The following is a 14,186-nucleotide window of genomic DNA, read 5'->3' on the forward strand; positions in this document are numbered from 1 at the left end:
TATGTTAAATATTGCTATTGATCCAGAAAATATAGGTGATTATCTCTGCATTTGGTGATTTTTGTGCTAGTGTAAATGTAGTGTAAAATCTGAGAATTGCATAGCCATTTTAAGTTTTGTTATACTTTTATAAAAAAATAATTAATCTGGATTTTACAAGGGAACGACTTTGAATTTTTTATGCCGCTGCTCATGGAGACTGATATATGGTTAAGGTAGGTGCCTGTTTTGGTTTTAGGTCAGTAGCAGCTTTGGTTTTGAAAATATTTGAATTTGAAGTTTTTGAAAATAGGCCCCCTACGGATCGGCCTTGCGCCCCGTGTCATGTCAATTATTATGGAGTTTATGCTTCAATTTAGAAAAAATTATTCCATTAGCCATTTTGCCAAATGTCTCCAAGCAAGCCACAGTTTTGTCACAATCAACAAACAAAACAAATGCATTTAAATTATCCAACCACAGCTAGTTTCTCTGACATTAGCCTGCTAGCTGGGCTGGTTGAAGGTCTGTCTTTCTTTATTAGATGTGATTGTCAACTGCGCTTACCTTTTTACTGAGTCCGGGAAAGCAGTCGGCTCTGGCCTGTTGTTCATTCAACATAGCTTCCAACTCATTCAGCGTGTCAGGCAGCGTATTGAAAGCCTGCATTCACAGAAACACATAAAGCATCGCAAAGGGACCCACATGGCAATCAAAGTCAAGTGGGATATTTGGTGGACCCCAAACCTAACTCCACACATACTTTTGGTAAAGCCTCATCGGGCTGCATTCCGCATTTCTTCATGAGCTCCTTGCATCTTTTGGTCAGCTGGACTGTACTTTCCTCTAGCTGGCGACATTGCTCCTAAAATAAAATAAAAAAAAAACACACAGTTCAAGTTTTACATTAGCAACAGATAGCTAGTATATGGTGAGCAGATAATGGAGTGTCCAATATTCACCTTAAGGGCTTCGAATCTGCTTGTGTCTTCTCTGCAAGCATTTTCCACCTTGGTCTTCTCTGCCAACAGCCCCACCACCTCCAGTTCCAGGTACACCTTCTCCATGGTCAGCTTGGCTTGCAACTAAGGGATGTGGGTACATGAGGAAAAAATGACATTCTGATATTAATAATAGGCAAGAGCCATAAAAGAGCGGGTTACTATTCGAAACATTTGAATCAGAGAACCTTAATTACGGAGGCCATGTCCACAAATAGCAAGGCTTTCTAAAACCGAGTACAGGTAGTCCCCGGGTTAAGACGTACCTGACTTAAGTGATTTCGACTTAACGACCCAGGAGTCCTGTCCGCCATTATGTCTCCAGTCTAGGCATGTGTCGTATGAGATTCTGACGGTATGATAACTTAAGCAAAAATATCACGGTTTCACTGTATCACGGTGTTGCAATTACAGCTCTAAAATGTGTTAAGATGTCTGGGTATTAAAAACAAAACAAAAAAATTTTCATTTGACAGCATTTTTATTTTTCAAAACATTAGCAAATTGGAAAATAAGTATAATGTTAAGTTAAAATAAATGTGATAAAAAAATTACAAAATTATTCTAAACAAAATCTAAAAAAAGTTCTGTCCTTTAGATGAGCATAAAACTACAGCCACAGCTCAGCATTATTAACATAAGAACAAAAATAATCATTTTCCATAAAAAGCATGTGTGTATGACTCGTATCATATATTTACATTATACGCATACTTTCTCAACAAGCACAGTTGCCAGAGAGAGAAAAACACCACGTTTTACCATCGCTAGACATACTAAACACGCTGGAGTTAACTCACATAGCTGGTGGGAAACGTTCATGACAGTGTTTCCTAACATTTAATTTTGTATAAATGCAAAATCATATTCAAGGTATTGGGTCCTTGACAGCCACCCTCCGCAAACGTGTTTTACATGTCAGTTGGCCCTCCCCCTCTAAGCCGCGGCCGTCCGTAACTTCTCTGTAGTCCAAGTATTCCCATACCTGCGATTTCGTTTTCTTCGGTTCAGGTTCAGGAGTGTTACCTCCTCCAGCCATGGTGTAGCACAGCTGACTCACTAACACTGAGTAATGACCGATGGGGGAGGGTTGATCACTGCAGCTGCAAGCAAGGGATTTCTCCCTGCATTTTTGAGACTTGAAAAATAGCTAATACATTAGGGACGGTATGAAAGAAATTTTTTGCGGTTTTGAAACCTTGATGTTTTCATACCACGGTATACCTTGAAACCGGTAATCGGCACAAGTCTAATCCAGTCCTTTTTTTTTTTTTTGTACCTAGTTCTTGCCATGTCAGGATCCCTTCCTCCCCCAGCAGCATAGCTGCCATCCTGCAGTTCCTGACAGTGTCAGGTCCCACTTCCTTTTCTAATGCTGCTGTTTCCCTCGGGCGTGGATTCCTCTTGCGAGTCCTGACCCGTTTTTTGGAGTTCGAACGGCAGGCTCGCATTAAGAAAGGGCACGCTGGCAACCTGAGCGGCCATGATATACCCCTTCTCTCGCCTCCCTACTCTTTCCAGAGTGCCCTTTTCTCTCAGCAAGACGACTCACTTGCGAGTAAAGCCTGAATAACGGTATATATATATTTTTTTTTTATTTATTTAATTTTTTAAACGCTCCAAGTCATTGAATATAACAACATTTAACACAACGTATCTCTCAGTGTCTCATTTTTTACTTTACATTATTAATATGATGTATAATACATGTTTTTGGACAGTTATTTTGAAGTTTAGGTGGTATCTGAGGGTACTTAAAGGTTTAATTCCGACTTGCCGGAAATTCGGGTTACTTCACCAACCTAGGAATGGAAGTGGTTCGTAACCCAGGGACTACCTCTATCTTGCCTTACCGCCTCAGTCTAGAAGAAGAAAAAAAAAAACGTCCACACCACATCATTTTACTGCACCCAAGAGCGAGAGTTTTTTTCTTTGCATATTTCTTAAGCGTGTCAAGACTCTCTACATAGATTTAGCTGTTACAAACCTTGGGTTAGCGTGACGTGTGCCACCCCATGGTGTACTGGTTAAGGGATATGCCAAAGCCACAAGAATGAACATTTTCTCCCGTATTTTGGTTCTTGCATTCAATGAGAAGCATGTTTTTAATATCTTTTATTCTGTGCTCAACATGCAACTAATAAATCAATATTTCGCCATGTCTAACTAACTCTGACATTTCCTTTTCCTTATTTGTGCAACTTCACCGACATTTGGACATTAAAAAAAAAAAAAGAAAAACAGCATCTGGACTACAAGTGGCGTCAATTCCTCGGAGCGTAAGCGCACCGTCTCTGAACATAAACACGGGTCGCACTTATGATGTTTGAACATATTTGGTCGCCTGTTGTGGAGTTTTGACTAGAACTGAAACGATTACTCCAATAATTCGAGTAACTTGATTTTAAAAATGGATCAAAGCACTTTCTCCACATCGAGGAATCGTTTAATTTTGCCAGCTCAAAGCATGACGTTTTGCCTGGACTACTTTTAATGCGGCACAACACGCTAACGTCACATGCGTACAGGAAAAGTAAAGAGGCAGTGGATACATTTGATTTCAACGATGCATGGATATAGAGGTTATGACAAAGAAGCTGAAGAAAGCGAAGAAAAAGGCACCCAAAAAAGTAGAAAATGTCAAAAGTGTGGTAAAATTTAAAGCTGGAAACCAAGGCGAACACGGTTTCATGAATTTATTGCAAGACAGCGCTTGCATAACAGTGTCCCCGCCCGGCCCCGGCTGCCCGCGGCACCACCGACGCTTCCGCACCACTGGCTGGACCCCACGATCCTTGACCACCCCCGAAACACAGGCCGGGCGCCACTGGGCGCCACCACGCGACCCACTTGCCTAGCCCCCGCTCCACCGAAGGCACCCCACTTACTCTGAGAACGGAGGAGCGATACTCAGGACAAGGTAAAATTAAGTTAATGTAGCCCTAATAAATAAGGTTAACGTTACTGTACCTTGCTAATGTAACGTTAGACCTGTGGAGGGCTAAGTTTCTATTAATTATGCCTATTGTTGATGCGTGGCTAACGTGTTTTTCATACAGGCTTTATTTAATCTGTAAAAACATAGCGCCGTAGAGAGATGAGAGTGTAAAATAAAAACATAATAAAGCTAACTGTCAATTTTAGCTCGGTGGTCATTGATGGATAAAACACCAAGTAGCACTGGTGCCTAATGTGCTCCAAAACAGCAGGCATCATACATTTATTTAGAACACTGCAATAACTCAAAATCCTATCAGGACTAAGAATTTAAGACTTCAAACTTAAATAGCATTTAGAAATAGCTCAACACAAATGGAAATTCAGTTGAAAAACGAGGGAAAAACACCAAACTTTTAAGTGATGTGTGCTGTCAAGCGTGATGACATTTTTAGGTAAGAATTCTGATTTTAAAATAAGATCTCAGGTTTTTTTTTAGAGAAAGCAGTGAATTTGTTGTTTTATTTGTCTAGTCACATCTGAGATGCAATTTCTGGCTGTTTTCAATGATGTACATCTAAAATAAAGACATTGATTGTCTAAAATTTGTTCAATATTAGGTGAAATGTCTTGTTTTCGTATGTATATTTATAATTGCTCTTTACCTAAAAAACAAATATGTTTTATCCGATTTCTCGATGGAATTTTCAGTAGAAACTTAATTACTGAAATATTTGATAGCTGCAGCCCTAGTTTTGACTGTTAAAAAAAACCTCTTTTTTAATGCACAAAATGTACGTCTGCGTATGAATGATAGGCCAGAAAAAGTTTTTTGCTAGATACCCTGCTATCTGTGGGCATGGCTTAACTGCACTCTTAAAGAAGTAGTGTTGGCAGAATATTTCAAGCATACAATGTATAAACATCAGAAGAAGTATGAGTGTTGCTGCAAGAGCATTCCAGTTCACTTAATTTTACCTTAATTTGTTCCAATAATGCAGTGACCATGGATTTCTTCTGGGACTTGACAGAAATTAGTTTCTTTTTTGTCTCCGCCTCAGCCTTCTTCAAGTCAATTCTACTGTTACTCAAATGCTTCAGCCTAAAAACATGGAAGTAGTAGTAGTCATTCACAAGAATGTTAAATTCGTTAAATCCCGAGAGCACAACCGTGCACAAGCCATAACCACTAAGCCAGTGCTTCTCAATTATATAGTTGCCCCCTCCCCCGCCCCCTGGAAAGCAAACGTTTCGCGCCCCCTCCTCAACTCTCTGCCGCCACTGTAAATAGTATTTGGTTAAAAATTATTACGTACACCTTTGCATAGCATTGTGTACTTTTGAGTATTTAACTGTAATACTTGAACCCAGGGTCAAACCTGGGACCATTAGAGCTTCAGTGGAAAGATCTCCCAGTTATTTTAGCTCACCTTTTTAATATTAAAAGAAAAAAGTACGGATATATATATCAACTTAATTGTATATTGGTAATTCAATAATAATAATATATTTAAAACAATAATGTACACCTTTATTAACATGGTTTTGTTTGTAACAAAAAAGAAAAAACCCATAAATTTGCCTGAATTAAAAAAAAAAAAAAAAAGTCTCATCCAAACTGTAAAAATACACTAAAGATACATTTTCGACCATTTGATACTGAAAAATTTAATAAAATCAATAAATAAAAATAAATTCAAATTGATTAGCAAGATTATCTCATGAGGACAATATGCCAAACAATGGCTGAAAACACAAAATTTAATAAAACAAAAACAACGATGTAATTAGACTGAGGGACAGTTTTTGTTTTTGCTGCAGGCGGTATCAGCTTCTTGGCTTATGGTGTGAGGTTATTTTGCACAGAGTAACTTGGTATGCCATGTGCTAGCTGGTTTACTGATGTAACACCGACAAAACGGGACGACTGTTGGTTATATTCAGCACGTTTCCACTGGAAAAAAAAAAATCACGCAGCTTATCAATGTGTTTGGGGGGTCTAATGTCTTTAAGTGACGTCTTAATTGATTTGACTTACTGCTGTCCACTGCAAACCTTTTTAGACACAGTAAACAGATTGGTCTTTACTCTTCTACTGTATTAAAACACTACATTTGCTTCATCATATTTCCATGGCTGCGTTTCAATAACACTTTCGAGTCGCCCTTGCTCACTTGCCCTAGGCATTTGCTATGACATCACACAGAGGCCACTTGGAGGGCGAAGGGAAAATGGGTGGAGGGGGAGTGAAAGATGTAAATGGAACACACTTGCCAGACAATCATGGCTCAACCACATGTTGTTAAGGTGGCGCTATACTGACTACAGTGGTACCTCTACATACGAAGTTAATTCGTTCCAGGACCTTGTTTGTAAGTCGAAATGGTCGTATAGCGCAGGGGTTTTCAACCCAGTCCTCAAGGCACACTGTGGGTCCTGGTTTTTGTTCCAGCCGATCCAGCAGAGACAGTTGAACCAATGAGGCTTCTGCTAAAACAAGCCACACCTGACTGCAATCAACTGATTGCACTTGTAAAACACCAGATTGGGGAAAAAGTGTTGTCATCTTGTTTGGTAAGAATGAAATCCTGCACCCACAGTGTGCCTTAGTGGAATAGGTTGGGGACCCCTGGTATAGCGAGCAGGATTTTCCAATAAGAATAAATAGTACTCCCATTAATTCGTTCCACAGCCCAAAAAAACACACTAAATCCTTGATAAATAATGCTGTTACTATTGTAAATAGCAATTACAAAGAGCAAAACAATTATGACTAAAAATCGGAATAAAATCGGAATAATAATATAAAAATAATAATAATACCTGTAAAAAAATGAATCAGGTTCTAATGTGGCTAATGTATTTTGCGTGGTGTACCTGAACACACCGCGTGCCTCATGTCACAGAGTGAGAAAGAGTGTATAGAGTTTTTACTTTCACTTCTCCTTGTTTTGTTGTTGGGAGTCAGCTGCGGGGGGACAGTAGGCAAGTGAAGGCAAGTTCTGCAATGAATGATTAAAAACCTGACCAAGCTGACGATTTCTTTGGCGATGTTACAATAAAAATAATTGTCATCTTAACTTATAAAGGCTGGCGAACGGAGGAGGACCGCCAAGCTCGTAGCCATTCTATGGCCGTTATGTCGAGCCAGTTTACGGACGTGGACAGTGGACACCACGGTCATATTTCCCTATCTTTTCAATGGAAAGCCTCACCTTTTTCCATTTTTTTTTAACCACCTGTACTAACATTGTTGGAAACCATGTTGATTTCTCTCACAAGAAAATCCACTGTGTGTCCGTCTTGTGGGAAACCAAAGACACTGCCGGGTTGTCATAAATCGTCATGTTTCGAGCATGTCGTCGGATGTAGAAATAAAATGGCAAGTCAAATTTTACGCCGGATGTCGAAAAGATCGTGTGTCAAAACGATCGTATGTCGAGGTACCACTGTATTCAAAATCACACAAACAATACGGAGACTCATGTCAATAAGACCAAGATGTATTCCACACTTGATGGCAATATGTCAGTACCAGGGAATTATCAGAATTATTTGTTTTGTATCAAATTTTATTTATGCAATTCTTTATTTATTTATTTGTCTTTACCTTATAATTTGTAGACAGATTTGTTGTTTAACTACATTCAACCTACTTTAAGTTTAGTTAACATTAGTTTTACTTTCAGTCCCTCCCAACGCCCTTTACCGACAGACCATTCCTTTCGTTAAAAGCAAAATAGAAAAGCCAAGCGAAATAGAAAAGTCAGTGACAAAAATTGTCATTGTTTTTTTTCCTTTTGTGATTTTTAATGACAAAAGTGAAAGTCAATAAAAAAATATATATTTCTATATTTTCATTGATTTATTTATTTCTCCTTATATTTATTTATTCATGTTTTTTTTTTTTTGGCACTCCTGCGATTCAGTATGTTCTGCCTTAACTTAATTTTTTTTCCCATATTAACGACTTCCTTACACATCACGCATTAACCATTGTTTTGGTACATCGCATCTGGTTACTGATTGCCGTCACAGGATTTAAACCGGGATTAAAACTCAATTTTGTGCTTATTTGGTTTATTTTAGAAAGACAAAAAGACTATGGGTTGTGGCTCAGTGAAGTCTTCTCTTTTCAATTCAGTAAGTACCCCATGAGATGACAGTCGGACTTTAAAACTCATAAGTGGACCGAGTGGGTTCAATAATACCTGTCCTGTTTGATTTTGAGTTTTTGTTCCAGATGTCTCTTTTTGCCCTTTAATTCTGAGAGGGTCTTCTTCTCTGACAACAGTTCGTTGTCACGACGATCCAATACGGTCGATTCTTTTTGAATTGAATTCAACTGCTCATCAATGTTTCGCAACCTTGACTGGCAAACCTGTGTAAAGGGTGGCGATGAAATGTTTTACAATACATTCAATTATTAATTCGTACCAACGCTGACAAATAAATTTGCGAAATGACGTCCCTAAGTGCGAGCAACAGATCAAAGGACACAGTGCTAGCACCTTCAAGACCAATTACATGTGTGTATGTGAAACAGCTCACGTAAACAACAAAGATGATGATTCAATGAAGATAAAATCCATAGCCTTTGTCCACTCATTACTGTGATGTAGGGAAAAATTAACGCTGAAGTTATGGTATACGTACTCACTATTAACAGTTTCTGAATTCAAAAGGACAATAAATTGCGAACTTAAAACATGCATGAACTTTTCTAATTGCGGTTTGCTTTCAAACCTTTAATCTGTTTGAGCGCATATGAACATCGCAAATGTCTCACACCTTCATTTGTTGCTCCAGTTGCCTTTTCAGCTCAGCATCCACTGTGACGCTTAGGTATTTGGGTGGATTTACTGTTGTGTTTCTGGTAGAGGTAAGCTTGGAGTAGAAAGATTGCTTCATTTCATATTTCTGGTCACCTGCGTACAGTACTCTGATGTTGCGGAGCTCCTTTGTTATCTGTAAAATATGTACAGAATTCTAAGCCCCATTTTTGGACCTAATATTACAAAAAAGTTCAATTATTAAGCGGTACAAAATTAACACCTCTGTTATCATGGATTCCGTCTTCTCATTGCCTATGGGGATCTCGTGCACTTTAAGTTGCATACACAGGTAACTCATAACCTCTTCCGGTGCGTCAAAGGTGTCACGCAAATAGGTAAAGAACCCAAAACGCCTGCAAAGGCAAACAAAAAAACGGCAGTCAAGAAATAAAAGCACAATGCTTTGTTTGCACCAAACACACTTTTTTGGAATTACAGCAAAAAAGTTCAAACTTGGTATCATTGGACCATATTTTTCCTCCCACATGCATTTTGGCAATTACAACTGCCTTTGGAAAATATTCAAAGCCTTCTTCTCGTCAAACACAAAATATTGCGAAAATTACTCCTCTCATATATTCGATTTTTTAGTCAGAACGAAAGCTGCTACAGTGGTTAGAATTCTTAGCAAAACAGACTGTCCACTTGTAAAAAAGCTCATTCCAGTTCACAGCTATGTTTTTAGCGCAAGTCAGCAGGTACGGAAGCTGCAGGAAATAAAAAATAAAATGTTATCAGAATTTTAAAAACATCCTGAAAAATACACACCAATTGATTGATAGTATCAGTCACAGCCGGGGTGTCCCAACTTTTCCACATGGGGCACAGTGGAGGATAGGATTTCATTCTAACAAAAATTGATGATGCCTTTTCACCAGTCTGGGCTGCGTTTCAATAGCAGTTTTATTCGCCCTCGCACACTTGACCTGGGCACTTGCCCTTCGGGGAATCCCCGCTGCCATCTTAAGGGCTGTTCCATTTCTCTAAACAGCTGAAGCGAACTTGGTGAGATCGACCCTTTGAGGGCCGATCGACAACAATGGTCACTTCAGAGCTCCCTATATCCCACAATGCATGGCAGTGGTGCACGGAAAATATGTCCAATGCAGTGGTGATAATGAAGCTCAAACAGAGTTGGCTGCTGTCTATTTAACACCAAGGAAGAAAATGAATTAAGGAACCTTTCGAATAGTAGAAATAATCATTGTTGTTATAAAAAAATTGACTGTCCGTCTATTATGTCTTACTTTTTATGGGTTAGGGCGGTTGCGCAGCATCTCTAAACGGAGGTCTCCAGGGTAAAATGGACAAATTAAAAATAGTCCGGGGGCATAATGTGCCATCAAACTGCTATGGCAGCATATAGACTTACTGTTCTACCAAACACAACAGTTTATTTTAAACAGGGGTGCAAGAACAGAAGCTGCTTTTTCAGCCTTGTTTGTGCTTACCGCCATATACTTTTGAAATTATACTTTGGGGAAAAAACATGTCTTATATGTATCTTTTTCCACTGCAAAATCTGAATAAATACATTGCACACACACACACACACACACACACACACACAAAAAAAAAAAAGGATTTTTTTTTAGGGGGAGGGTGCGCTACTTTGCGGTTTTTCACTTATCGCGACAGGCTCTGGTCCACATTAATCGTGAAAAACGAGGATTCACTGTAATCGTTTCAGCTGTAATACTATGTCATGTGTGTATATGTCTTCAAAATGATGAAAAATGAATGACTCTCACCTCAAGGACTCAATAGGCTGTGATGAAGGAGTTCTTGCACACGACTCAGCTGGTGCAACAATCGCATTGACTCTCAATCTCATGTTGTCACGCACCTATAGTCAGAAACATTCACACAAAATATAACCCCGATTCCAATAAAGTTGGAACGTTGTGTTAAACATGAATAAAAATAGAATACAGTGTTACCTCGACATACGATCGCTTCGACACACAAGCTTTTCGACATCCGACGTAAAAATTGGCTCGCCATTTGTTTCTGCATTCGACGACACGCTCGAAATACGAAGATTTATGACAGCGCCATAGTTTCTTTGTTTTCCCGCAAGACAGACGCACGGCAGATTTTTTTGTGAGAGAAATCAACATGGGTTCCAAGAAGTTTAGTTCATTCATTTTCCATGCCGCTTATCCTCATGAGGGTCGCGGATATATTGGAACCTATCCCAGCTATCTACAGGCAGTAGGCAGGGTACACCCTGAATTGGTTGCCAGCCAATAGCAGGGCACAATGAAACAAACAACCATTCACGCACAGACTCATACCTATGGACAATTTAGAGTCTTCAATTAGCCCACCATGCATGTTTTTGGTATGTGGGAGGAAACCAGAGTCCCCAGAGAAAACCCAGGCAGGAGAACATGCAAACTCCACACTGGAAGGCCGGAACCCGGGATTGAATCCTTGGTCTCAGAAGGTGGTGGAAAAAAGGAGAAAGGTGACGCTTACCATTGAAATGAAGATGGAAAGGATAGAAAAATATGACCGTGGTGTGTGTGTCCATAAAGTGGCTCAACAATACGGCTGTAGAATGTCTACGATCTCGACGGTCCACCTCAGACATCCGTTCGCCGGTCTTTATAAGTTAAGGTGACGATTATTACTGTGGTAACATCGCCAAAGAAATAGCCAGCTTAGTCAGATTTTTAATTATTTATTTCAGAACTTGTGCAACACATCACGCCAACTGTTTGGAGCAGCCCGCGCCAGCAACAGAACATGAAAAGTGAAAGCAAAACCTCCAATGCACCTTTCTCACTGTCACGTCTGCCATGCAGTGCGTTCAGGTACAGCACACAAAACACATCCACCACATTAGAACCCAATTCGTTACATTATTACAGGAATTAGGGCCCAAGCACTTCGCGTGCGAAGGCCCTATTGTTCTTCGAAGGATTATTATTATTTCTTTTTTTTTTTTCATGGCAAATGAAAATGGCCAATTTGAAGGCCTGAACATGCTCAAAAACTCACAAAAATTTGCACATAAATGCGGCTTCGCGTAAATTTTGATAATTTAGCAACGTTAAAAATTTTTGTTTTTCAAAATCAAGAAATGGCTCAGTGGCGCCCCCTTGCAATTTTAAAAATGCCCTTTGCTTTGATGTATTTCAACGTAGAGCGATGATATATTACTGTTCCGGTTTTTATTTATAATCTATTTGTTATGTGCCTTGGGAAGAGTGGCTGGACATATCCCATCAACTGAAGAAAGCCAAATACCAACATCTGATTGACGAAGCAGCTTTAAAAGGCTGGCAGGCAGCCATCTTCCCCATAGAAGTCGGCTGTTGAGGGTTTCCAGCAAAGTCCATTCGCTACTTTCTCTAGGGATTCGGGTTGGATGCCAAGCAGCTAAGGAAAGGAAGTGGAGACATTGCAGCAGCAGCTGAGCCCAGTTCAAGATGGCTTTGGCTTAAGAGAGTCAATACCTGGAACACTTCTGCAGGTGAAGCCTCAATAGTGCTTGCTGCCCCACTCAGGCGAGGCGTTCAGGTTAAGGGGAGAAACACCTAAGACCTATTTTATGTTTCATAATACGCCAAACATTTTCAATGCGAGACAGGTTTGAACTGCAGACAGGCAAGGTCGAGTACCTGCACGCTTTTACTAAAAAGTCATGCTGTTGTAACACGTTCAGAATGTGGTTTGGCATTTTCTTTCTAAAATGAACAGGGGTGTCCATGAAAAAGATGTTGCATGAATGGGAATGTATGTTTCTCCATAACCTTTGCGCACTCTTCACAGATGTGTAAGTTACCCATACCATTAGTTAGGATGGGATAGCGTCCCAATTTTTAATAAAGAACTTCAAATTGTGATTCGTCTGACCACAAAACAGTTTTCCACTTGGCCACAGTTCATTTTAAATGATCACCAGACCAGAGAAAATGCCACTGCTCCTGGGTTCTGTTAAAAATGGCTTCTTCTTTGGAATGGAAAGTTTCATCCAGTAGCCATTGGTTTCTGAAAGTATTGCTGAACCAATTCTGCAACTTTCTTGACAATACCATTCCTGTTCCTGGTACAGTGCTGTTAAAGGGTCCGAAGATCATGGGCTTACAGTATGGTGTTATGGCTGCCGCTTAAAAAGAGTGATTTCTCCAGATTCTCTGAAACTTATCATGATCTTATGGACAGTAGATGAAATCCCTAAATTCCTTGCTTTTGTATGATGAGGAACATTGTCTTTAAATTGTATGACTACACCAACCTGCTCCCAATTGGCTTGTTCGCCTGTGATATGTTCCAAACAGGTGTCTGATGAGCATTCCTCAACTTCCTCAGTTCCAATATATGTCTCAGCTCTTTTAGAAAGTATTGCGGCCATAAACTTCTAAGGTAATGATCACATTGGTCTACAAAATTTTGGAAAATATCTGCTTCAGAGATAAAAATTACTAAATCATACTGCTGTGGTGACATGGATTGGAAAATAAAAGATTTTAGTGCTAGTTGGCTAAAGTGTCAAGATATTTAATGTTGAAGTTTGATTACAAAGATACTCTGGTCTGTAGATATCAGTATTACAAGTTGCTACATTTTAAATTAAATGGATATATCAGTGTGTGCCATCGCTTATAATATGTATCTACTTTATTGTATTTTGTCCACTTCCAAAACACCAGGATTTAAGCAATACATTGAAAACAACATATTATGTCAAAGCTCTTGCATCCACAATTTCGGCCAGATCCTGTATCTCAAAAACTTTTCTGGTGACTTAAATTTAGTAAAGTTTCACTACTTTTATCCAGGAAGTCCTCTGCTTGTTGACCAGTTTTATATGCTAAAAACAATTATGTTTCTCATTTTGAACATTAAATATCTTTTTTAATTCCAAGACTGAAAAATTAACTTACTTTCAGGTATTTTTTTTCATAAATATTTCATTATCCACCACCAGGGTTGGCTTTTGTCTTAGAATTAAATCAAATTTATTTATATAGCCCTTTACAAAAACCTGAGAGGTCCTCAAAGAGCTTTACAAAAATGCAAAATACAGTACATGATAAAAAAACCAAAAAACAAACAAAACAAAACAAAAAAAACAGGCAGGTAAGTACTGTACAATAAAATTGGGGGGGGAACAATGTCACGCTAAAAGTCATTACAACAAATGAAACTATAAAACAAATAAAATCCAAACACAGTAAAACCCTAAATTTTTGTTTTAAAACAGGCTACCCAGAGAGAAAAGGCTAGTCAAAAAAGGGGGTCTTTAACCGCAATTTAAAAAGGCTAGTTTCATGATGGTGCAGATGTCCGGGGTCAAGCTGTTCCACAACCTTAGTTGTGGAACCTAGCAACCGCAAAAGATCAATGACCCCACTGTTGAAGAACCATACGATTTTCATTCTGATTCCAAAGGATTCTCAATAGCGATTATTTTTGAGGGAAT

The 14,186-nt window shown here is 39.1% G+C and overlaps 1 protein-coding gene across 1 annotated transcript in view; it reads right to left on the minus strand.

The window, feature by feature from the left end:
- The window catches only part of smc5 (structural maintenance of chromosomes 5), a 49,878-nt gene that overhangs the window by 14,360 nt on the left and 21,332 nt on the right, over nt 1-14,186 (minus strand). The window contains exons 12-19 of the mRNA XM_057826964.1: nt 10,504-10,598; nt 8,973-9,105; nt 8,709-8,885; nt 8,129-8,298; nt 4,896-5,019; nt 942-1,064; nt 743-844; nt 547-642 (exon numbers count right to left, since the gene is read on the minus strand). Of these exons, the coding sequence (XP_057682947.1) occupies nt 547-642; nt 743-844; nt 942-1,064; nt 4,896-5,019; nt 8,129-8,298; nt 8,709-8,885; nt 8,973-9,105; nt 10,504-10,598 (1,020 nt within the window). The remainder of the gene's footprint in view (nt 1-546; nt 643-742; nt 845-941; nt 1,065-4,895; nt 5,020-8,128; nt 8,299-8,708; nt 8,886-8,972; nt 9,106-10,503; nt 10,599-14,186) is intronic.

The sequence above is a fragment of the Corythoichthys intestinalis genome, chromosome 2 (assembly GCF_030265065.1).
Source record: "Corythoichthys intestinalis isolate RoL2023-P3 chromosome 2, ASM3026506v1, whole genome shotgun sequence".
NCBI lineage: Eukaryota > Metazoa > Chordata > Actinopteri > Syngnathiformes > Syngnathidae > Corythoichthys > Corythoichthys intestinalis.